The 27,094-nt window shown below is 39.6% G+C and overlaps 1 protein-coding gene across 1 annotated transcript in view; it reads right to left on the bottom strand.

Annotated features, from left to right (window-relative positions):
- The window catches only part of CPED1 (cadherin-like and PC-esterase domain containing 1), a 429,690-nt gene that overhangs the window by 19,317 nt on the left and 383,279 nt on the right, over nt 1–27,094 (bottom strand). The window contains exons 17-21 of the mRNA XM_006859362.1: nt 20,795–20,931; nt 8,489–8,709; nt 8,139–8,240; nt 7,671–7,758; nt 4,894–5,040 (exon numbers count right to left, since the gene is read on the bottom strand). Of these exons, the coding sequence (XP_006859424.1) occupies nt 4,894–5,040; nt 7,671–7,758; nt 8,139–8,240; nt 8,489–8,709; nt 20,795–20,931 (695 nt within the window). The remainder of the gene's footprint in view (nt 1–4,893; nt 5,041–7,670; nt 7,759–8,138; nt 8,241–8,488; nt 8,710–20,794; nt 20,932–27,094) is intronic.

The following is a 27,094-nucleotide window of genomic DNA, read 5'->3' as shown; positions in this document are numbered from 1 at the left end:
GTGACCCAGAAGAATACAGAAATCATTGGACAATATCATTAATAATCACATGCAAGTAAAATTTTGCTAAGGATACTTCAAAAATGGCTGCACCAGAATATTGAAGGGGAACTACCAGAGGTTCAAGCCAGACTCAGATGAGGACGTGGAATGAAGGATATCCTTGCTGACATCAAATGGCTCTTGACTGAAAGTAGAGAATACCAAAAAGATGTTTACCTGTCCTTTATTGACAATGCAAAGGCTTTTGACTACGTGGATTATGACAAGCTATAGACAACATTGTGGAGAATGAGTATTCCATAACACTTAATTGTACTCATGAGGAACCTGTACAGAGACCAAGAGGTAGTCATTTGAACAGACACTGAATGGTTTAAAATCAGGAAAGGTGTGTACCGATCCATATCCTTTCACCATATTTATTCAATCAGTATGCTGAGGTTGGCCCAGGATCAAACACTGTTTCGTTCTGCTGTGCATGGGGTCGCTATAAGTCGATTCCAATTCGATGGCACCTGACAACAACAACATGCTGATCAAATAGTTTAAAAAGCTGGATTATATGAAGAAGATTGCTGCATCAGGATTGAAGGAAGCCTCCTTAACAACCTACTATATGCAGGTGATACAACCTTGTTTGCTGAAAGCAAAGTGGACTTAAAATACTTACTGATGAAGATCAAAGACCATAGACTTCAGTATGGGTTGTACCTCAATGTAAAGAAAACCAAAATCCTCACCGCTGGACCAATAAATAACATCAAGGTAAATGGAGAAAAGATTGAAGTTGTCAAAGCTTTCATTTTGCTCAGATCCACCATCAACACTCACGGAAGCAGCAGTCAAGAAATCAAATGATGTATTGCATTAGGCAAATCTACTGCATAAGACTTCATTAAAGTGTTCAAAAGCAAAAAATGTCAGTTTGAAGACTAAAAGTGTGTCTAACCCAAGCCAGGGTATTTTCAATAACCTCATATGCATGCGAAAGTTGGACAGTGAATTGGGAAGACCGTACAAGAAATGACGCCTCTGAGTTATGGAGTTGGAGAAGAACATTAAAAGCACCATGGACAGCTGCTGCTGCTGTTAAATGCTGTTGAGTTGATTCCGATTCATAGGGACCCTCTAAGGAGCTCTGGTAGCGTAGTGGTTACGAATCAGGCTGCAAACCTTAAGGTCAGCGGTTCGAAACTACCAGCCGCTCCGCGGGAGAAAGATGAGGCTTTCTACTCCCGTAAGGATTTACACCCTCGGAAACCCTGTACAGGGTCGCTATGGGTCGAAACCGACTCGATGGCACTTAACAACAATAGGGTTTCTGAGGAGCAACTGGTGATTGATTCCCTTATGGTCCAGTGTTTTATCCTACAGTTCCACACCAGGACTCCATGGACTGCTTAAAGTACAAAGAAATCTGTGTTGGAAAAAATATAACCAGAATGCTTATATTTATATAAGCCAGGAAGCCAGGATGGTGAGACTTTGTGTCTCATACTTCAGATAGACCATCAGGAGGGCCCAGTCCCTGGAGAAGGACATCCTGCTAGGTAAAATAGAGGGTCAGTGAAATAGAGAGAGTCCCCCAATGAGGTGGATCGGCACAGTGGCAGCAGCAATGGACTCAAGCGTAACAACTACGTGAGGATGGCGCAAGAGCAGCAGTATTTCATTCTGTTGTACATAAGGTCTCTATGGAGTCTGAATCAACGGCACCTAACAACAACAACAATCTAAACCCTGTGCTTACTTATACCTGTTCATCTTCCTGTCTGCCTATGTAACCACTTGTAGATCAGTATTTGTTATTGCTGATACTGTAGGATTTGCCTTTGTTGTCTGTAACTACTGTGCACCTTTCTGTGTCTTCCTTTCCTTTAATGCTATTGTGCTGATCACCTCCTTACTCCATTTTGTCTTTCTCTTCACCTTGGGTTTGCTTTTGTGGCCAACTGGCTCAACTGCAAGCTCATAGTTTCTCTCTCTGCCAGACTTCTCATGCTTGTGTTTCTAAGTCTTGACTCCTTGTAAACTAAACAGGGATTTCAAGACTCCTGGTATGGTGCTGTAGGATCAATACTGGACTATGAACCACAAGGCCAGCAGTTCAAACTCACCAGCTGCTCCTCAGAAACCCTACACAGGGGCATAATGACTCGATGGCACTTAACAACTATAACATATTTTTGTGTGTGTGTGGAGGAAATAAGTAGACACACAGAATTTTATATCTTACAGAAGAAATCCAGCTATAAGAAGGATATTGTCTCTATCAAGTGAGGTATAGTGAGAGGGCCCAAGTAGGGTATCTTCAAGGAAGTGCATAGAAACATCCTAAATTAGAAAGAATTTGCATTCTATACACAGAGAACACATCTCTGGATTACACCTGTACCAATTAAGTAAACCCTTTCTTGTCTTTAATTTCTCTTCCTTACCTCAAACCAAAGAGGTGGAAGAAGGGTAACAAAGCAAGACGAAGAAAGTGGAAAGAAGTCCTTGATATCCTGTCTGCTAATTCTAGCTTTGAAATCTGAGGCAGGTGGGAGTTGGTGGAAGGGAATGACTTACATGGTTATAATATTATTGTTGGTGTTGTTAAATGCTGCTGAGTCAGTTCCAACTCATGGTGACCCTGTATAGGGTTTCCAAGGAGTGGCTGGTGAATTTGAACCACTGACCTTGTGGTTCAAACCAGCCTTGTAATCCACCACTTTATCCCTACGGAGCCATACCAAGAATTGACTCTAAACCACGGTGACCTGTATAGCATTTCTGAGGAGCAACTGGTGGGTTTAAACCACCAACTTTATGGTTGGTTATTCCAGTGCTAATTATAAGTCCAGTGCTTATTCTAAAGTGCCACACCAGGACTCTATTCAAGAAGGTTTTTGTTGTTGTTAAGTGCTGTTGAGTTAGTGCCGATTTACAGCAACCCTATAAAGGGTTTGAGGAGCAACTGGTGGGTTTGAACTGCTGACCTTGTGGTTCAAACCAACCTTGAGGTTGAGTGCTTATCCTATGACACCACACCGGGAACCCTATTCTCACATAGGTTTTCCTGTTATGCTTTGGACAAACCAATGGAGGAAGGTCGTTCCAATTTACACATAAATTGACTTGATTTTAAGACTGCCTCAACGGAAGAAATTTGCCACCTTGGCTGCAATTTCCATCTAGAAGTCTTGGGATCTATTAAAGAAAGCACATGCTCTTTAACTTCCTATCTTTCTATATGTGCTGACTAATGACCTTATTTTATTTTTTTTATAATTTAATTTACTTTTGTTGTTGTTGGGAATATACACAGCAGAACATATGCCAATTCAGAAAGTTCTACATGTACAATTTAGTGACACTGATTACATTCTTCGAGTTGTACATCATTCTCATGCCCTTTCCCAGTTGTTCCTCCTTCATTAGCATACACTTACTTCTCCTTAAGGTTCCTTGCTAATCTTTGGAGTTGCAGTTGTCAGTTTGATGGTTACAGATAGAGCTGAAAAATCACAGTTCTCAGGCAGATATTCTACCCTATTTTTTTTTAATGTTTTATTTTGAATTATGTGATAGTTTACATGGGAGAACATTAGCTTTACATTCATCCTATTGTATTCTATTCTATTTTTGAAGTATCTAAATAGACACTAGAGTCCTGGTGTGGCATTGTAGGATAACCACTGGATTGCAAACCACAAGATTGGTGGTTCAAACCTACCAGCTGCTGCTTGGAAAACCGACACAGAGTTGCTATGAGTTGGAACTCACTAGATGGTACTTAACAGCAACAACAACTAATAGACTATATATCTATATATCTTTCTATATATAGTATATATAGATATCTATATCTATATATAGGTATATAGATAGATAGATAGAGAGAGAGAGAGAGAGAGAGAGAGGAGACTATATAGTCTCTATATATAGACTATATACAACATATACATAGAATACATACAACAAATAGACTATATATATAGTGTATATATAGTATGCATATGTAGAGTGAGAGGCTGTATATTATATATATAAGCTCTGGTAGTATAGTGGTTATGAATCGGGCTGTGAATCTTAAGGTCAGTGGTTCGAAACTACCAGCTGCTCCGCGGGAGAAAGATGAGGCTTTCTACTCCCGTAAAGATTTACACCCTCGGAATCCCTGTACAGGGTCGCTATGGGTCGGAACCGACTCGACGGCACTTAACAACAATATTTACACACACACTCATTTTGTATTGTCCAATGTTTCACAATTTTCATTGGCTAATATTTGGAAGTAGATCACCAGGCCTTACTTCCTGGAATGTTCCTTCTTGTTTGTTGTACCACTGAGTAAGTGCTTACTCATAGTGACCCTGTATAGGGTTTTTGAGAGTGGCTGGTGGATTTGAATTGCCAACTTTGCATATAGTTCTTATCCTACAGTGCCACACCAAGGCTCCTGATGGATGTTCCTTAGCAGCAATGGTGACAAAACTTAAGCTTGCTTACTTTAGACACGTCATCATGAAAGATGAATCGCTAGAAAAGTGCATCATATTTGGTATATTGAAGAGCCAGCGAAAGTGAGAGAGGCCCTTGGTGAGATGCATTCATACACTAGCCATAACAATGAACTCAGACATATCACCAATCTTGTGCAGGACGGCAGCATTTCATTCTGTGTTATACATGGTTACCAAGAGTCCTCGTGGACTGGAAGGCAATTAACAACAATAATACTGCTGTGATAACTACATACTTCGGTTAAGTGATGATGTACACATCATTTAATTTTTTCCTGTCATAACTCTCTCATGCAAAATAAGGCTGGCAAGGCAATTAAAGACACAAGGAGAAAAGTTTTAATTAAAAGCTATAAAAATCATAGAGTCAGCTTATAAATACCTCATGGAAATGACATCCGCATTTCCCCGGCAGGAACTCTTTGTACCTTCCCATTGTTATAGTGAATGTATCAACCACTTCATAGCCATATTTTTTTGCAGCATCCAGAATAATCAAATTTTCTTTCCATAAATTCTGTACTTCTCTCTGTATCATAAAGAAGAAGAATTGGGATTTTTATTAATAGAGGATAGTTGTATGACTTAATAGCTCAGGCAGACATCACATAAACATCATGATTTTTAGTCATTATCATAAGGTATGTAATTTCACAAAGATTTGCTTTAATTATTTCACTCAAAATATAAATATAAGCATCTGTGTACATACAAAACAACACCTCAAAGCCAATATACATATTTTTAGTGACATACACTTTTGAACTCTCTGTCTCATGCAAAGTAGTTAGATTTACCACCCACAAAGGCCCATCAAAATAATTAACATCCTCAATTTAAAAACCAAGGTTTGAGACCCAGAGATGCTCTCTCCATGTATTTGGATTCAGAGCCATTAAGTCTTTTGCATATTCGTTATTATCAGTATAGCTAGCACGGTGTTTAGTTCTGTGCTGAAGGACAGGAATAGAGGAGAGTAAACCATGATCCCAACTCTTAATGTATTCACTTCTAAAAAGAAGCAGGTATATAAACCTTTAGCAAGTTCTTCATTGGCGGTAAATGTATCAGGCACTGGGCTGGCAGAGACACAGTATAGATCTCCCAGGGGCAAGAAACAGCTGGACAGTGAGGCCTCAAGAGAGGTTAGAGAGCAGAACTGTGTTGGGAGGTCTGCCAGTCAATGGGGTGGGAAGGTGAGAAAGAAGGTAAATTGTGGGGGAGGAACAGAATCGAATGAAGGCTCCAGCTGCTGCTCTTTTGGATCATAAACATTTCCTTTCTTCTTCCCCATGTGCAAGGCAATAGCTACTGTTGTCTATCTTCCTGGTAAGCAACTTGTAACACATTTCTAGCTTTAGTAGTATATTATCTTTCATTATAATATATATAAACAAGAATGGTCTTCTGAACTAAATTTTTAGCAATGTGAGGTAGGATTCTTATTCAGCTTTTCCGTAATATTATTGCTACTGTTGTTATTAAATGCCATTGAGTCGGTTCCAACCCATAGCAAACCTGTGTAGGGTTTCCAAGGAGCAGCTGGTGAGTTTGAACCATTGCCCTTGTGGTTCAAACTGCCCTTGTTGTCTATTGCTTATTCTACAGTGCCATGCCATTAAAGGGGATTAAATTCAGAGTCCTGATGTGGCGCTGTTGGATAAAGTTGGATAATTGCAAGGTTCATTTGAACTGCATGGTTCAAATTCACCATTCGCTCCTCGGACATCCTATACAGGGTTGCTATGAATTGGAACTGATTTGATGGCACTTAACAACAATTCAGAACCTATAGAAGAATGATTAAAAATATCTTCCAATGTCCAATAGTCTCAAATCCTTTGGCTTCCCCAGGTGTCACATGCCTCAACTTACCTTAAATCTCCTTCCCGCCCTTTCCTGACCCAATAGGCTAGATTTTGAGGCACTACTTTGGCCAAAGTCTGCCACTTCTCCTGTTTTTGCATCTCGGATCTGGAATCCAGGCAAGCAACGGTTGGGAAAGGAGAGGGAGCCATAAAACTGTGCTGGGGAAAGCTAGGAGCACCCAACACACGACCCAAACCTAAATCTCGCCTGGACTGTATATTAAAAGGCCTGTCTCCATCATTACAATTCCCAGCACTCTGTCCACCATGAGTCTGCAATTGCACACAAACTTAGGCTGCCCTGGAACTGTCTTTGCTTAGTCAGAGCAGCTGGTTCTCTTAGCTACAGGTGTTGTCTTTCTCTTCTTTGCTGAGAGTAATTTACTATCTTCTACAAGAACTGGTCTCCTAACTCCTTTCATTTCCGAATATCCAACCAGAGGAAAAATTAACTATGTAACTTCAAAGATGATATTTTTAAAGGCACTAGTCAGATATCATCTTCAAAAAGAACACTCTTTTCCAAAAGACTCATTGATACTGGCAGTTTCTTTAATGGTTTCTGTATGAACCCTAAGGAAATCAAGTTTCTTTATATAGGCTTTATATGAGCCCTGCTAGTATCAACTGGTAACCAAAGGGAGAGGGCTTGAACCCACCAGCTGCTCATGGGAGAAAGATGTGACTGTGTGCTTTCGTAAAGATTGTTGTTAAATGCTATTGAGTCGGTTCTGATTCATAGCAATACTGTATAGCTTTTTCAAGGAGTGGTTGGTGGGTTTCAACAGCCAACCTTATGGTTAGCAGGCCAGTGCTTATCCTATGATACCACACCAGGACTCCGTAAAAAGTACAGCCTTGGAAACCTTATGGGGCCATTCTACTGTGTTCACTAGGTTCACTGTAAGTTGGAATTGACAATTGTGGCATTGTTCTGCTTTAGTATATTGCCTTTAATGTGTAGAAAACATTGGTGGGGAATGGGATACTCAAAGCATAATTTCTCTTGTATTCCCCCTAGTTGGTTTTTTGTTTGTTTGTTTGTTTTTTAGTTTGACGCACCCCTTTATTCTTCGATTAATTCAAGATGTTATTTACAACTTATTTATTGGCTCTGGCCTCTTTGTCCTAGGGAATTTGAGTTAAAAATCATAATCCGTAAGCATACTATCTCATTTGACTTGTTTGAAGTAGGTGAATATCAGAGTGCCCTTGGGGTCCTATTTCAGACACCAGCAGAGATCTTTGTAGGAGTCACATAGTTCAAACATTCCAGAGGAAATGGGTTTACCTGAGTTAAAAAATGCACTCCAGCCACTGGCAGATGAAATCCAATTCCCAAAGTTTTGATGATCACCAGAATATTGGGTAAGTTTTCCCTGGATAAAGTAACCAGAATTCTAAAGTTATGAATTTATGTACACCATATTTAAACAAACAAATATGTTAGAATACTTATAGAATATGATAGCGTATAGGACTAAACTTCCATTTTATAGGCTTGATATATATTACTATTTTTTTTGTTGTTGTTCCTGAATAGTGTTTTAATGTTTCTGTATTGAACAAGAATAAATCATGTTGTGACTAGATACTACAGTATTTTGAATATTTTCAACTAGACTTTAAATGCTTAATTCCAAAATTCAAATTGTCCTTCGCATAAAGTCTTGATAAAACTCAGTTCCATCTAAAGAACATTTTTTTAAAAAAATTAAAGCCTAGAAGACTAATGACAATTCTTATTGCATAAACTTACCTTTTCAAAACCTTGTGAATAATTTGCAGGTGGTTAGAATTAAGCCACTGAACACCACCAACAACTAATACAGTCTGACCGGTATTCTCTAGGGGACGTGATCTGAAATCCAGAAAGAAAAACAACACATGTTGTCTTTACACAGATGGTAAACATTTTAACAGCATTGCTTCACATTTCATTGAACCATATCTGGCATCCTGATCACAGGCCCTCTTTGTCATTTCCAGCTCATTTTCAGCCACATTGCTGAGTATCTAAGCTTTTCAGCACATTTGATATACAGTGAGCAATTATGACTCCTAGTAAAACACAAGTACATTGTGGCATTCATAATAGTACCATTGTACCTTTGCAAGAGATGTTCAAGTGCTTTTTCAAATGTTGGTCTCAAGGAAGGGCTTATCCAGAACTGGGGATAGTAGGAGTAACTGATTAAAGTCTTTCCACCGTTGACGTCGTGATAGAATTTAGTGCCGTGCACCTTTTGCCATCCCTGCAGGGTTTCATTCAGTCTTTCAATCAGATAATACATTAACCCTCTGTTAGTCGAGTCTCCAATGAAAAGAATCTATAAGTCAAAGAAATGATTTTGGTTTCATTGCATAGTACAGGAGATCATCTAATGTTTTTAATACTCATAAAAACACTTGTCTAATTGTTTGAAGGACAGCCTTTCCATCTGTTACGGACTGCCCTCATCGTATTCTGCCCCACAGCTGGTCATTTTCCTCTCATCCTTCTTCCAAGCCATGCCATTATCTTATTGCCCCACTAACTCAGGCTCAAAGCTTTCTTACGTCAAGTTATTTGGGATTTCTCATTATCATTCTGTTTATTTTTTTCATCTAATCATTTTATTGGTTTACACAGATGTAAAGCATTTTGATGCTGTAGAATATGCAGAGATTTTCTAGCCCAATCTCTATATCTTTCAGATGGGGCAAGAGGCAATCCACAGAGATGGAAGTAGATAAATAGGAAAGATAGAGCTACATGTAAAAGAGCTCCAGGACTTTAACCTGAGTTCCTGAAGGGCATGTCAGGTGGCCATTTTCCCTCTGTTTCTCACGTTTATTGTCTCCTTCCTCTTCCCACATCACACCCCTGCTTCACGCTTTCATTGCCTGAAAGACGTGCCATTATAACACTGTCCTACTGGGTCTTCTTAATTGAAGGATGTGTGCCCTCTAATACAGACTACACACAATATTACGGGAGTAAACTAGATGCAGTCTCAATAACTCTGTTAGTTCCCCATTTCTGAGAGAACCAGTCTAAGCTCAGGTCTCAGCTAACATTTATTGAATTCTTACAGAGTTTTCTCTTGGGATACTCACTTTGCAGCCTCACTATTGTGGGGTTTGAATCATTATTTCTGCTTCACAGATGAGGAATTTGGGCTCAGGGATACTGAACTCATAAATATAGTAAATGGGGGAAGCTAGAACTCAAACCCTCAGGTTCTTTGACTCCAAGTGCAGGGTCAGTGGCCCCAATCTCTCAACGCTTTCCCTCATGTACAAGCCAGACTGCTACTTTTACGCTCATCATGATTTGTACTCAATAACATCTGTTTTTCCTTGTGCTAACCTCTCTGCCTTGAAAGCTCCTCCCTGTGCAACATTACCTGTCTAAATGCAGCATGACCTCCAGGCTCGGCACAAATGTCACCTCTCCCCACATGTCTTGGCCAAGGCCTTTAGTCAGAATGACATTCTCTGTTCTCTGTGATTTCATTACAGTTTTACTGTCGCTACAGATTTCATCAAAGTCTGCATGAAATTATATATAGTAAGTCCCTGGGTTATGAATCTGATTTGTATATCGTTTATGTACTTGTCCTTTAACGTTATGCAAATTTACCCTCACTTTGAAAGGATTGAACCAAAACCCTACCAACCTCTTCATCACAATCACCTTCACTTGCTACATGTGCACCTTTTAAATCATGGGAAGGGCTTGAGAATTTTCTTGCACTAAAATCAGGCTGAATAAAAACTGTGTGCACCTGTTTCAGTTTACCTACAAATTCAACTTAAAGACACACTTAGGAACAAATCTTGTTTGTAATCTGGAAACTGCCTGTGTAGCTATTTGTGTCTGTGTCATTGCTCTCAGACCCTCTCAAGAGGTATTTGAGGTCAAGGTCAATTTCTGATTCCTTTCAGTTTCCCCCGTAGGACTTTGCATGTGCTACAAAAAGCATTTATTGAATGAAATGTCAAAGACTTCAAAGCGAAACTCATTGTTGTCCAGTTGAACTCAGAGTGAGCCTATAGGACAGGGGACTACCCCATAGGTCTTCCAAGGCCACATCTTTTTCCTGTGTAGTGGCTGGTGGGTTCGAACTGCCAACCTATCCGTTAATAGCCAAATGACTAACCTCTGCTCTACCACGGCTTCTTAGTTTAGAATTACATAAATTTTGTTTCTATTTGTGTAGTACAATGATTTAAGAATCCTGGTATGGTGCTGTAAGATGAGCACTGGACAGGTGCTTGCATGATGAGTAGTTCGAACCCACCACCTGCTCCTTGGAAACCAGGTTCACTATGAGTCAGAACTGACTAAAGGCACTTACTAACAACAATGATGACTTAAGAGATTTGGGTTGGTTCAATATGATCACAGTAATAATGCTAAGTATGGAGTCCTGGTGTGGTGTCATAGGATAAGCATTCGAACTCAAGGTCGGTTTAAACTGCAAGGTTGGCAGTTCAAACTCACCAGCCGCCCCTTGGAAACCCTATTTGCTGAGTCCGAACCGACTCTATGGCACTTCACACCAACAATGCTAATTATATTTAGGATTCCTGTAGTAATTTGATTTTAAAGGTTAAATCCTATTTTCCTATGTAGCATCTCTTATTTTTTGCCCTGTTCCATCAAAGTGGGCCCTGGGGAGGAGCACAGACATCTGTGTTTGGGATGTGTCATGAAAAACTGTGTCTCAGTTCATCAGCTGGAGACAAAGATGTATTTGGAAGACTTTTGCATCTGTTCTATTCCTGAGACTATTCATACAGTGTGAATGAAAGGTGTTTTACCGCTCTTTTTTATAATATCATAGACCAGTAGGCCTAGAATACATCATGTCCCTAGGTTTACTAAAGCTTGGAACTTTTTTAAAAATAGAGCCATATAATGGTTTAAGTATCCTTATTTCCAGTTCCAATTTCTAACATCATGTTGTTGGTGTTAAGAGCCACTGAGTTGTTTCTGTATCATAAGCAACTCTGTATAGAGTTTCCAAGGCATGGCAAGTGAGTTTGAACTGCCAACCTTGTGGTTCAAGACAACCTTGTGGTTCAAACCAACCTTGTGATCTAGTGCTTATCCATACAGCGCCACAACACCATACTCCCTGTGTTAATTGCGACAGGCTAAGTAGTATAACCTATAAAGCTAGAAATGAAGGCAGGACCGTCTAGGCTTTCTATAGACCAGACCTGCAAATGGGCACATTTTTGCCACTCACATTCCATTGGCTAGAACCTAGTCACATGACCACACACCTGCTTTCAAGGAAAGTGAGAAACAATTAGCAAGCTTCTACTGTGTTCACCTCTGGTAGTGTAGTGGTTACGAATCGGGCTGCGGACCCGCAAGGTCAGCAGTTGGAAACTACCAGATATTCCGCGGGAGAAAGATAAGGCTTTCTGCTCCCATAAAAATTTACAGCCTCGGAAACCCTGTACAGGGTCGCTATGAGTCGGAATCGACTCCACGGCACATAATAACAACTACATTTGCCTACCTGCTAAGTTTTCCTGGGGAAAACTTTTCTATCTGCAGGTTGGCAACATTGGAAATATATGCTCGACTACAGTCGACATGGAGTTCTGGTGTGACGCTGTGGGTTAATGCACCAGACTGCAAAGCCGTTTGAACTGCAAGGTTGGCGGTTCAAGCTCACCAGCTGCTCCTTGGAAACCCTATACAGGGTCGCTGTGGGTCAGAACCGACTCGACAGTACTTAACGACAACAACAACACAGCCCACATGATACATATAAGGATTTGTATTCTTAGAGAAGCTGGCTCCCTAGGACAAATAATAACAAGGAATATATTTTATTGGTGCAAATGCAACTTAAACTTTGGGCAAGTTTTGATATAAACACACAATGAAATGATATTTATTCGCCTCTATTTCATTATTAATAAAAAGGAATCACAATGGCATGAGGTCCTGGTGTGGCTCTGTAGGATAACTACTGGACCACAAGTCTCAAGGTCAGAGGTTCAAACTCACCAGCCGCTCCTCAGAGAGGGTTGCTATGAGACAGAACTGACTTGATGGCACTTAACAACAACAATGATATGATACACATTGTTGTTGTTAAGTGCCGTCAAGGAGGGGCTGGTGAGTTTGAATTGCTGACCTGTGGTTCAAACTGACTTTGTGGTCCAGTCCTGCAACACCACACCAGGGTTGCTACAGAGTCAACCCTATAACCTCTTTTATCCACAGTCACCAAAGATGATCTATTTAGTAGATCAAATTAGAGCAATAGAAAGGGAAGCCTTGAAGGCTGTTTGAATTGTCAACATAAATGTGGTGAAGTGTTTGGATTTTGTCAGCTCTCTGGTTATTCTGATCTGATGAGGCTGAGAAAGAACAGGGTCTAAAGAAAAGAGAAAACAAAACTTTTTGTCATTTCCCTTTTTCCTGTTTGGGTTTTTTCTTCAATATCCACAGAAGAATGAACACTGCACATAGATGCCAACACGAAATTCAAATCAGCTAACAGGATCCTATTAAAACTTCTCTAGAGGAGAGCTTACATAGGAGCTACCTGTGCATTAATCTAGTTAACACTTGCCTACTGGAGAGCTCTGGCATTGGTAAATAAAGGAAATGAAAGGAAGGTGTGGAGGAAATTCTCATTCATTAGGTCTGGTTCAGGGCCAAGCAGAACCTATATGATTAGAAAGTTCCACAATGTTTCTGATGAACCCCAAGACTGAAAACTCCTGCTCTCACCAGATGAATACCCATTTTAAGTAGATGGAAGAGGCAGCTCATCTCTAAAAGGAATCTGAGACTAATCATGTGGCTAAAGATATTCAAAGGCATGATGAAAATCTTGCTGTAATTTACAACTCAACAACACATTTTCTAGGTGAAACGTTACATAGTTATATGACATTTTTTCCAGTGATGTATTTTAATGAAATTGGCTATAGATGAATAACCAATTTACTCTTTTGGATCAAAAACAAATGCAAGATTGATAATTAGATTAAGCAAACTGTTTTTAAGCACATGAAATTGGGTTAAAAAAAAAAGAAAGAAAGCAAGTAATGAAACTAATTTACTTACACATAAATCTTCTAGTTTCTTGGAATAAAAATATTTGTCTATATTGCTTTCCATCTGGATCACTGATGTGTTTATTTAATGGTGAAGGAGGACATCTTGGTTACTCCTCCTCCAGGTGGGATTTGGGTGTACTCCTTTCTGCTTATCCAACCCCACAGAGTGAAACTGACAGGCAACAATGAATTGTGTAGCCATAATGGAATTCACATATTAGAACATATTATTATAAATTAGCCACACTTGAAAATTTAAACACCTTGAAGTCCAAGACTCTACTTAACTTGAGAACATCACTTAAAAATTTAAGTTACATTTCCTGTTTTAACAGCTGACTTTTAAGTACTTTCAGAAAATACTGCCTTTTTATATTTCCTGTTCTTAATTGCACTCTTCTCTCAGATATTTTATTAGTGGCTTAAATTATGAGCTATGTTTTCAACTGGCAAACAAAATAAGTACTTGTTTAACTCAGCTGGATCAGACTCCTACGTGTATTTTCAGTTGCAAATTTGATTATGATATTTGTAGATGATTTTCTATGCATTTCATTGTAATTATATGTGTATATGTTATGCTTTGAAAAATTCTTACAAACATTCCATTTAGAGTTTGTTAAGTAAGAGATGGATATCTGTCTAGAGAAATGTGTAAGAGTCAGATTAACAATGTTTTTGTTTTTTAAAATTGAATCTTGCTCTGATTGAACACAATTATAGTCATACATGTCCAATCACAAAAATCTCTAAATCCGGGATTGTTGTTGTTGTTAAGTGCCATCGAGTGGGTTCTGACTCATAGCGGCCCTGTAGAGTTTCCAAGGAGCAGCTGGTGAGTTGAACTGCAGACCTTGTAGTTCGCAGTACTGTGCTAATCCTATAGTGCAACATCAGAAATCAGGGATGGGGAACATTTTTCCTGCCAAAAGTTATAATAACATCATTTGAGCACCATACAAAAGTATCAACTTTAAAAATTAGCCTGCTATATTTTGTCAAACATTTCATGAACTCACCCCTAATGTGATGGCTGGAGTCCTGGTGTGGCACTGTGGGTTAATGCATCAGACTGCAAGGTTGTTTGAACTACAGTGTTGGTGATTCAAGCTCACTAGCTGCTCCTTGGAAACCCTATACAGGGTCGCTATGGGTCGGAATCAACTTGATGGCACTTAACAACAACAACAACAACAATGTGATGGCTGTAACTGCTGTTGCTTTGGCAGGGTCAGACCAAATGTTTCTGTGAGCCTTTTGGAGACCTAGTATGGTGCTGTGGTTTAATGCGCCAGACTGCGAAGCCATTTGAACTGCAAGGTTGGCCGTTCAAGCTCACCAGCTGCTCCTTGGAAACCCTCTACAGGGTTGCTATGGGTCAGAATTGACTTGATGGGACTTCACAACAACATACAACCTGTGAGCCAGATGTCTCCATACCCGCCTCTAAGTGAAATAATATATCTCCCATTTGGATAATTTTAGAGTTCAAAAGGATCCTACATTTCCCTGTCTTCCATACACAGATAAGTTCACCATATAAATGAACACTACAAATGCTCTGGGCCCCATCTTCTGTCAGAAACCAGTTTCCTGTTCATGTTGCTGAGGTAAAGGCACACAATTGAGGTATAGAAATTACCAAATCCTCACACAGTACAAATGGCCAGCACACTCAGCTGCTAATTGGAGGAGAGGTTGAAGTTTTAAGATTTGAGCCAACCCTGAGGCTAAAACCCTATGGTGCAAACAATAGCTTGATGATAAAGGGAACCATAACACTAGAAGTACTGCATACCTTAGAACGATCAACAATTTTAGATCAAAAGGGCAGCATTTACCCAAGGAAAAGTTCAAAAGGGTTCGGAATGAAGGAGGAATGGAAACAGAAAACACAGAGAGGAAGTGGGATAAGGGATGCTAAGGCTGTGGAGACTGCAGTCAATGAGATGAAACAAAATGTGTACGAATTGTTGAGTGGAAAACTGATCTATTTCACAAACTTTTACCCAATTCACAATTGTTGTTGTTCGGTGTCCATGAGTTGGAACTGACCCTAAGCAATCCTATGCACAATAGAATGAAACACTGTTTGGTCCTGTGTCAAACTCACAATCGTTGCTACGCCTGACCCCACTGCTGTTGCCACTGTGTCAGTCTATCTCATTAGGGGTCTTCCTCTTTTTATCAGAGCCTCCCCTTTGCTAAACATGATTCCCTTCTCCAGGGATTGGTCGCTTCTGATAATATGTCCAAAGTACAAGAGACACAGTTTGATCATACTAGCTTCCAAGGAGCATTCTGGCTGTACATCTTCCCATACAGATCTGTTGGTTCTTTTGGCAGTCCCTGGTACTCTCATTATTCTCCTCCAACACCATAACTCAAATGCATCCATTCTTCTACAGTCTTCCTTATTCACTGTCCAACTTTCAAATACATATGAGGTTATTGAAAATATCATGGCTTGGGTCAGGTACACCTTAGTCCTCAAACTGACATCTTTGCTCTTCAACACTTTAAAAAGGACTTGTGCAGCTGATTTGCCTAATGCAATATGTCGTTTGATTTCTTGACTGCTGCTTTCTTAGTGTTGATGGTTGATCTCAACAAAATGAAGTCTTTGACAACTTCAATCTTTTCTCCATTTATATAGCTGTCGTTTATTGGTCCACTGGTGAAGATTTTTGTGTTCTTTACATTGAGATGCAACCCATACAGAAGGCTGTGCTCTTTGATCTTCATCAGTAAGTATTTTAAATATTTTTAAACTTTTAAATTCTTAATTCACAATAGAAAGTTTAAAAAAAAAATAGAAGAAAAGAAAATCCTATGGTACATAGCTCTACTCTGCATATATGGAGTGGCCATGAGTCAGACTTGAAGGTAACATTTTCTTATAATAAAATTATAATTTAATAAAAATTATGGTCCTGCTCACATGTTATCAAGTGCAGTGAGGTTCCCGAAATTCTTAAACTTCAACCTATTCATGTCTTATTCCTTCCTTGAACTGTATTTCCAAATATAGTCTTGCATTCATCAATATAAAACAGTAGTGAAAAGATGTAGAAGAGCAGAAACACAACATAAGGAAATTTAACAGAAACAAATGACTACATGAAGATTTGAAAGGAAGGAAAATGCTATTCAAAGACCCAGCTTTCCAAGAACTTTCACAGGTCCAACCTTTTCATTGGATTCTTTGGAGAAAGGTTTAAACACAGTTTATACCTGAAGCTTGCCTTGATAAGGCTTTTTAGTTAAACATGCTTAAGTTACTTGTTTTTCTATTTTTGTAATTGTTAAGATTTAACATTTATTTGTTTTTTGGAATACAGTGACAATCCTAAGAAATTCTGGATAGGATGGGGACTTCATCTTAGTAATGAAAGATAGGAGTTTTCAATATCGTTTCCATATTAATTTTGTTCTTGTGGAAGATGAGAAATAGATGTACTAGAAAAATGTTTTGCTAACATATGTCAGTAAATAAAAGGAGCTTCCTTAAAATAAATGCCATTTTGTAGTTGTAACTGGAGAGCTGACATAGACACTTGTTGTTAAGTGCCATCAAGTTGGTTCCAACTCATAGCAACCACACGCCCACAATTACCTGTATGTGTGGCATACGAAAGCAAGTACATGATGGTATATTACCAAGTCTTGTGATTCTGAATATAAAAGGTCTGGTCTTTCTCAGGCTTTCCTTTCTTTACATTTCTACTGCCTCTGCCCTTCTCCTGATTTATCGAATCTTTTATAATATGGAATTTGAGATTACAAAAACAGTGCATGTACATTGTAAACACGAAAATAATGTGGAAATATATAGAACACACTAGGCTAGTATCTTCATGCTTCACCACCTCCAGTCATCTTCCTGGGCTAGTGACCTGGGACGTCATACCTGGCCCATGATCAGAAAATACGTAGCCAGTTCTGTTACCAGCCTCTCCCATGCACTTACATTTGTGTAAACACTTTTAACTATTTTGCTTCCAGAAAATTTCTGGTTGTCTCTTTGTATAGAGCCCTGGAAGCGCAATGAAATATGCAGTTGCTAATCAAAAGGTAGGCAGTTCAAAACCACTCAGTGGCTTCACAGGAGAAACATCTGGAGACCCGCTGCTGTAAAGATTGCGGCTGCTGCTATGTGCCCTCAAGTTGGTTCCGATTCACGGTGACGCTGTATAAGGTTTCTAAGGCTGTAAATCTTTACAGGAGCAGAACGCCTCCTCTTTCTCTCCCTCTTTAAAGACTCTTGTTGTTAAGTGCTACTGTTTCTGACTCACAGTGACCCTGTATAGGCTTTCCATGGAGCGGCTGGTGAGCCTGAACTGCCGAACTTGTGGTTCAAACCAACCGTGCTGTCCAGAGCATTTACCCACAGTGCTACATCAGCCTAAGAAACTCTATAGTGCAGTTTGCTACACGGGGTTGCTATGAGTCTAAACTGACTTCATGTTTGTGTGAATACACAATTTGACGATGACAGGCTTGTTCTGTTTGTGCAACCACTTTCTTTGCTCTCTCAATGTTGCGGATGGAGTTTTCCGATTTAACACTGGCCTCCCATACGTATTCCCCAAGGCAGTCTCCATATAGCTGTAGAAAGATCTTGCTAATCTGGGTGTGTTATTCTTCAACAAAAAAGGCTTCCCTGCTGCCTATACAATGAATTAGCTTTCTGGTTAGGAAATGAGACTCTATACAAACACCATCAGTGTTGACAAATTAGAGTTTCCAAGCGTGCAGGTCTGAAGGATGCCTCTGGATGGGGGAGCCAAGGGTGTAGTGGTATGAGGCAAAAAACTGAAATAAGTCTTCTTGATTAAATGGGGAATTACCAATCTGAACAGAGACCTTTATTTTGAGATTTAGCAAGATCATATCTCAATTGCTACAAGGTAAGAAAAAGCATCCTTCCTTTCCTCACCTTTTATAGGTGTACCTCATTCAATTATGCTTTGCTTTAATGTGCTTCATGGATATTGTGATTTTTACAAATTGAATGTTTGTGGCAATGCTGTGAGGAGCAAATCTGTTGGCACCATTTTTACAACAACATGCGCTCACTTTGTGGTTCCGTTTTACAATTTGGTAATCCTCACAATATTTCAAACTCTTTCATAATACTTGTTGGTAAGTACCATCAAGTCAGTTCCAACTCATAGTGAGCCTGTATAGGGTTCCCAAGTAGTGGCTGGTGAGTTTGAACCACTTACCTTGTGGTTCAAACCGTCCTTGTGGTCCGGTGCTTTATCCTACCGTGCCACACCAGGACTCCTTCATAATGCTATTGAACACTTACTAGACTATGTTGTTGTTGTTAAGTGTGGTTCAGTTATCCCAACTCATAGTGACTGTGTGTGGAGTTTCTAAGGAGTGGCTGGTGGGTTTGAACCACTGACCTTGTGGTGACTAGTCCAGCGTTTACCCTACTGTACCACACCAAAATTCCAGTAGACTACAGTGTAAACATAACATATATATGCACTGGGGAAACCAACCAACCAAAAAAACCAAAAATCTCTGTGACTTGCTTTATTGCAATATGTGCATCGTTGTGGTAGTCTGGAATTGAACCTGCAATATCTCTGAGGTATACCTATAATTATAGAATTGCTAATAATTGACCTTGAAAATAGAAAAACAAGATTAAAGAAGAGATAAAGTTGGTTAACTTAAAATATAGCATTAGATTATATGTGCTTTTTATTGTTTTACATATGAGGAAACCAAGCCTGAAAATGAACATGTGTCATATCCAAAGCCATGGCATTTAGTATTAACTTAATACCTATTGCCTTTCAGATTAAACTCTGCATGATGTCATCTTGGAATTTTCCAGATCACTCTAAATTGGACGGAGTTCAGAATGATATTCCAAAAGAGTTTAGAAAACTCTGGACTTTTCTACAACAACGGTTTTCATTGTTTCCAGTCTGTGTTTCTAGAATAGACTGTTCAAGACTTGTTTGAGGTTAGAGATCAAAAACGCCTGAGCAGTTGCCGCTTAATAGACTACATTGTTGAATCTCTCTGAGATTCAATCTTCTAAGTATAAAATGGATGTAGGAATACTTAAGATTTTAATTAATTTGCACAACAAATATCTATGAAGTGGTGCTGTGTAACCCAAACTGTACTAAACTGTGAGATTACACAGTGATTCAGAGACACTCCCTGCTCTCATGAAGCTTATGATTTGACAGAACTTCAGGTGTGGAACAAAGTTAGCAACACAGTTCATTGTATAGACTCAGTATTCTGTGAATAATACTGACAGCAACGTATGTTTCTACATGCTTCCCCCGCCCCCCCTTACTGTTTTTTGAGAAGTAACTAATACTTTATTTGTAGAGATCCAAGCATCTTCTCAGCCCAGAAAATGGGAGTGTTTGTGGCACCATCACTATGAAAATGCCCATCCACCTCCTCTGTTGCTCATCTCTGTCAAGTTCCATAAATTATTGCTACTAGCAAAAGCGTCATTCAGCATAGCGTAGCGTTCTATTCTTTATACATTATTAGAATTTTGCTGTGTGTGTGTGTGTGTTTAACAACCAATTTTGAAATCAATTTTGACCATGTGTGAGAGCTTACAAGCAGTTTATAAGTAAATGCCCATCTCATAAATAAACAAAAAATCTGGATAAGGGTTACTTACTTCACGTTAACCAAGCATCTCAGTCTATTGCCCATTGCGTATCTCCGAGGGCTCTGCAGGAGTCTACCTAGTCAGAGCAAGCCTAGCAAGAAGACACTGCATGTCCAAGAAATCAGCTTAGAAGCCTCACTAAAGGAAAAGCCAGTCTAGTGAGGTCCATGCGAGACCTGCCCGGGATGTGAAAGAAGATCAGGAAACATTAGTGTGAAAACAATGCCATGCACATGGTCAGCTCTAGAAGAAGCGAGTCTTGCATGCCGAGACGTTTGGATTCATATGCTAAGTTCTCCAGCAGAGCCGGCTGCAGCTGTAGTTGAGGAGCCCAGCTGTGCTGAACTGCCAACTGTTACTTGGTGTGGCAAGCTCCCACATATTTGTACTGAGGAAACAACATGGAATTGGGACAACACAGACCACAACTTTAATATCCTCCATCTGGCAAAGAGACTTAATTTGGAAATCATTGAATATTTTGGGCAAGAATTGTTAAGGCCCTTTCCTTCTATGGTAACATCTATATGTGGTTCAAAATAAAGTCAAATCATATTCACTGAAGTGTTCTCTGTGGAGTGAGAGCAGGAAGTAGCCTAGCAGATGTAACTGACTTTTGGTGTTGCAGGTGGCATACATCACAGGCTTCCCACATTGGTTCCAGAACCCACCTTCCTTCCTCCTAGGCACTGCTGAAGCCGAGGCTTCGTCAGGATGCTGTAATGGCAGTTGTGGGGTTGCCAAGTGATTTCTCTCCAGTCACAGGTCCTGTTGTCTGAACAACTAAGACAAGGCACAATCCACTGCCCTGGAACAAATGGTAAAATGTTCTTTAGGTTCTGTTTTGACTGGTGGAACAATTGTTTGCAGTCAATTTAGAATTCAGCTATAGCGCACCATTATGGAAATTACAGTGAGGAGACCATTCGGATTTAGGCGCCTGGTGGAGTAATGCATGGCCCCCTGCCAACCAAGTAGACTAGCAACATAGGAACACGCGCCTATGTCCTGAAATTGAACAGTCCATGCAGAAATCAAGTGAGTTCTGTTCCTCCAAGCCAAAAACTTACAAAACATATCCTTGAAACCGTATACTTATGAAAAAAATAAGTGACCATATTGTTGGTGTTAAGTACTGTCAAGTTGGTTCCAACTTATAGTGACCCTGTATAAGGATTCTGAAGAACAGCTGGTGGGTTTGAACCTACAACCTCTTGGTCAGCAGTCTGGTGTTGATCCTACAGCACCACATCAGAACTCCCCAATGATTACTTATTGTCACAGACCCCTTTAGGCACTTCAATCAGACCATAGAGGGACTGTGAGCCACTGTTGGTCCCAAATGTTTATCCGCAGTAACATTTGCTTACTTGACAAATGTCAAGTTGATGGAAAGGTTGAGGTAGTCCCCACTTTCAAGAGATTTAAGATCTAAGAAAATGGCTTGAATAACTGGATAATTTATTATTTTGAGGAGTCATAGTGTGGTGCTGTATGATGAGCACTTGGCCACAAGGTTAGTTTGAACTGCAAGGTCAGCGATTCAAAGTCACCAGCTGCTCCTCGGAAACCCTATACAGGGTTGCTATGGGTCAGAATGGACTCGATGGCACTTAACAACAAACACGGCAGAGGGATTTTCATTTTTAATATGAGTAGATAGGGTAATACTTTACTAGAAAAATAAAGAAATATGTATTTGCTCTTCTCTGTCCATCTTGTCCGAGGTGAAGTGTGAACATAGCACATTGTATGAGTACTCATTTATCTCTTTTTTGAGAACATACTGGTGGCTTTGACAATCACTTGTTAAACCCTGCAGGTCTTTCTTATGTTACTATTATATGTTTTCCTTCCCCTTTAAAACACTGAAGAGCTAAGTATCCCAGTTCCCTTTTTATTTTAAAAATTGTGGTAGGTATATCTTACAAGTGAAAATCAAAAAAATATACAAGAGTTCAAGTTCATACATGCCTGGTTTTATTCCAAACAAAACATGTTTAAACATGCCTCTGCAATCAGTGAATGGCTACAGACAAGTTCTCTCAGTAATATGAGTACATTTGTCTTAGTATTGTTAGGGTGCCTGCAAGAAAATAAAAGGTCCCATCACACAGTGGCTTCTGAGGGAAGTGGCTTGACCGGTTCAATTAAAGGCAGAGAGGTCAGCTCAGAGGCTATTGTGACTGTTCTGTGGATCCTAAAGGGGGATCTTGATAGATTTTCTTGAAAGACAAAGATAAGGGTTTCAGGACATTATTATGAAGAAGTTTTTTTGTTTTGTTTTGTTTTTTAACTGTAAGAAGAATTAGTAAGAAAAAGGCCAGGGAAGTGCACCTACTCATTCTTCAAAGGTAGCAAGGGCCATCCTATGAGAATTTTGTTGGGAACACGTATCTCACCCATCCTACAGCCATGACCTTGTCCCTTCAGACTTCCTTTTGTTCCCCAAACTCAAAGAACTTTGAAAAGGCACACAATTTGCATCGCTCAAGAATGTCCAAACTGTTGTTTTGGACGTGGTGTAAATTCAAAAGTGTGAAATTCTTTGGGAAATGGTTAATGAGATGAACACCACCTTCAGAAGTGTATAGACTTATAGATAACATCACATTTTGTTTAATAAAGGTTTCTATGATTTGTAACTTTTTTTTTTTTTTTTAACCTTATTTAAGTAAGGTAGCATTTAATGGTTAAGCACTCAAATATTCGCCTAAAGGTTGCCAGCTCAAACCCATCCAGAGATGCTTTGGAGGTTTAAACCTAGCAGCCACAACACAGGAGAAAGGTGTGACTCTCCTGTAAAGATGTACAGCCCCGAGAAGCCCATGGGGCAGTTCTACTCTGCCCTGGATTGTTGTTGTGAAGTGCTGCTGAGTCAATTTGGACTCAACAGCACATGATAACAGCAACATCATGTTATCTACTTTGTTCCACCAGATTGTAAGCTTTATGAACTTAGGGACTGTTTCTAATTCCCTTATGATCTCACGCCTTAGCACAGTTTTTGATACATAATAGGGTACATGTGTGATTGTGCATATACACTGCTAGGTATTATCCCTCAATTTCTCTGAACTTTAATTTTCTGAAGTATAATATGGATATAATAACATTTGCCTCACAGAGTTATGAATCCATCCTTGGCTACTTGCTTTTCAGGCTAAATACACAAGTGACCAATTGCATGCAGAAAGATTGAAATGTGGGTGCCATCAGTTTGTGGGCACAAAATTGCATGAACATTAAAAGATGGCCTGAGTGGGTCTCTTTGAAAACTTGGCCCCAGTGATTCATAGTACTATTTATTTGCACAATCTGAACTCTTTGCATTGGTTAAAAATGCCTTTTACTTCCTATAAGTCAGTAATACTGCTTGAAACAGGCATGTGTGTAACATCTGCAGGACTGGGGTCTCTTGACATTTTAAATAATACCAGCTATTAACAAAAATTGTCAAAAAAGAGGAACATATATTCTGTTAGATATTTAAACATTGAATGAATCAAAGCTGTGATTTCTGAAATAAAATATGACATATGTTTTAGGGAATAGTATTTTGAGGAATGAAATTGTATTTGGGAGAAGTTGTTTGATTTATAATTGTAGCTCTATATTTAATGCAAGTGAGATTGAGTCATTTAAGTGAGTCAAATTAGATGGTACAAAGGAGGAAAAAAGTTCAAATCTGTTAGCCAGGGCCATGTTGTAAATTTTATCATTAATGCTTGGTTCTATAATGCTATAAAATAATACAGCTTTTATTTAAGATGAAGACAGTTTACTAGGCATCCATATTTTCAGTATTGTAAATATTTCAATATAAACTGGTATGTTTTCCTTGTTAAATGCAAGTCATGATAAAGTCTTTTCATTGTATGTTGTTGTTGTTACGTGCCATTGAGTCCGTTCCAACCCATAATAGCCCTGTATAGTGTTTCTGAGGAGCGGCTGGTGGGTTTAAACCGCCAACCTCATCGTTCAAACTGACCTTGTGGTTCAGTACATTATCCTGCAGCAACACACATCATAAAATGCCATCTGAACCATTTCATTTGAAGTTAATGCTCATTCAGTAGTAATTATGCAATTTCTTCTTTCTTTATCTAAATTAGAATTACTTTTCTCCAGCAACAGAGATAATTCTTAGGTTGTGTCTTATAGTTATTTGTTTTCTACAAGCTAGAAACCAACATAAGAATACAAATACATTCATTCAGAAATGTTGCTGTTTTGTTCATTGCTGTCAAGTCAGTTCTGACTCATAGGGACCTTCTAAAGGGTTTCCAAGGTGCTCCTGGTGGGTTTGAACTTCCAGTCTTGTGGTTAGAAGTACAGTGCTTATCCTACCGAGTCACACCAGGACTTCAGAATATATTAGTTGGTGCTGTTGAAAATGACATTTTGACCATTATTACCATAAAAGGATTCAATGCTGCCAAATAATTTTGGAATGTGCTGTTAAAAGAAAATATTTGAACTAGGCTATATGTTTGATTTTATAAACTAAGCCTGTTGTTGTGTTCTGTGAAGTCAGTACCAACTTATAGCAATCTGGTATAGTGTTTCTGAGGCTGTAAATCTTAGTGGGAGCAGAAAGTTTCATCCTTCTCCCATGGAGCTGCTGGTGGATTCGAACTGCTGAACTTGCAGTTAGCAGCCTAGCACATAAACCACTATACCACCAGGGCTCTTAGAGTTTCTAAACAAACGTCCTTCCTGTAAAACTTCCCCTTTCAACACGACAGTCCTGCCATCAAGGAAATCATCTCTAGTAGCAAAAAAGAAAAGAAAAAACATTCTTCCACAAAACTATCTTTCATCTCTGTCAGTCACGTTGAGCCTTTGGGCTCACAGGACCTCAAGGGTGGAACAGTTGGCTTCGGTTTAGTGTGTCCTGGCTACTCATAGCCTTCTTGGCCTTTGGTTTAGCAAATATTATGAAAAATAATTATTTCTTGTTGAGACTATAAAAGCAAAAAATATACCAATTAAGTTTCCAGACGTACAGTTTAGTGACGCTGATTATATTCTTCAAGTTTTGCAAGCATTCGCCCTCTTGTTTTCTGAGCTGTTCATCCCCCATTACCATAACCTCACTACTTCTTAAGATTCCTATCTGATCTTCCAAGTTGCTGTTATCAATTTGGTCCATAGAGATAGGTCTTAAAAAGAATGCTCAGGCAGATATTCTTTACTCATCTACTGAATAATTGTGTGGTTTTAATACTTCAGGGGATACTTTTGGCTTAAGGTTTAAAAATTATTTAGGGCAATAGTTTCAGAAGTTCATCTAGACTCCATGTATCCCTAAAGTCCCTGCTCTGGAAAAACATAATCTAGGGTGGTGGCTATGTGTCGTGGAGTTGGTTCTAACGCATAGTGACCCTGTAAATCTTTAAAGGAGCAGAAAGCCTCATCTTTCTCTCATGGAACAACTGGTAGCTTTGAACTGCTGATCTTGATGTTAGCAGCCTGATTCGTAACCACCATGCTACCAGCCCTCCTTATAACCTAGGGTGTTGTTGTTGCTGTAAGTGCCGTTGAGTTGGTTCCTACCCATCATGACCCTGTATAGGGTTTCCAAGGAGCAGCTGGTAAGCTGGAACTAGCGGCCTTGTGGTTCAAACCAATTTTGCAGTTCAGTGCATTAACCCACATCACCACACAAGGACTCCTATGATCTAGGGTGGTGGTGATATGCCATGGAGTCAGTTCCAACTCATAGCGACCCTGCATAGGGTTTCCTAGGCTGTAAATCCTTATGGGAGCAGAAATCCTCATCTTTATCCTGCAGAATGGCTGGTAGTTTCTAACTGTTTACCTTGAGGTTAGCAGCTTGACTTATAATCACTACACCACCAGAGCTCCTTATAATCTAGGATTTTTTTTTTTTTAAGTGCTGTCGAGTCAATTCCAACCCATAGCAATCAGATATAGGTTTCCAAGGAGCAGCTGGTGAGCTTGAACTGCCAACCTTGCAGGTCAAATGACTTTGCAGTCTAGCTCATTAACCCACAGTGCCATATCATCAGTGAAAATGTATTACTTATGCACCCATGACCTTAATGTATGTACTGTATGCACACATACTCTTGTATTTTTATCTTATGTCCGTTCTAACATGTAAAAAGTAAAAGTGGTTGTATAAGAAATAACTGTACGTATATTTTAATGTTTCCTGGCTCACCTCTCTGAGTTGTCCTGTGTCATTTCTCCCTCTTCCCAGGGTGCATTATTCTACTTTGGAAGTCACTAATCAGAGACAGAGAAACAGGCCAATATATGTTCTAACCCTAATGTCCCTGGATAAGGCAGGAGGTTGTCAATGGAAAGTGTAGAGGTTCAAATCCACCCAGACGTGCCGATGAAGAAAGGACCTGATGATCTACTTTTTAAAACAATCAGTCACTGAGAACCCTATGGAGCACAGTTCTATTCTGACACACATGGGGTAATCGTAAGTCAGAATCGATGGTGACTGGTTGAACTGGTTTTCTATTGTCTGTGTGTGCCCAGGATGCTTAGGCAGCACAGAGGAGTTAAACTGAGGAGGGGAGTGGGGGGAAGACAGGCTTCTCAGAGAGGAAGACACTGCAGGCGGAAGTCAAGCACAGATGGAAGGAAGTCATTTAGGCACAGGAAACAGCATGGAGAAGAGCTAGAGTCCTGAGGAAGAGAAGGCTTGGGGTGGGAGGTTGGGAAAAAGGTAGGATAGGGCCAGGTAATGGGAGCTTTGAATGGCTATGCTGAGGGATTTGACTTGACTTGGGAGCCAACAGGGCTCTTTGAAAGGCATCTGGCTCCTCAAATACCAGAAAGCTCCTTCTCTGTGGCAATCTCTCCAGTAAGGACCAAGCAAGAGACAGCTTCATAACAGAGCATTGAAGTCACAGGAAATGTAATGGACAGAGAAGCTGCTACGTCCCCAGGAATCCCAGTAACATCTTGAACATTTTGTTGAAGAATTT

The sequence above is a fragment of the Chrysochloris asiatica genome, unplaced genomic scaffold (genome assembly GCF_000296735.1).
Source record: "Chrysochloris asiatica unplaced genomic scaffold, ChrAsi1.0 scaffold00032, whole genome shotgun sequence".
Lineage (NCBI taxonomy): Eukaryota > Metazoa > Chordata > Mammalia > Afrosoricida > Chrysochloridae > Chrysochloris > Chrysochloris asiatica.
The sequence above is the reverse complement of the archived record's forward strand: the minus strand, read 5'-3'. Positions and strand labels throughout refer to the sequence as shown.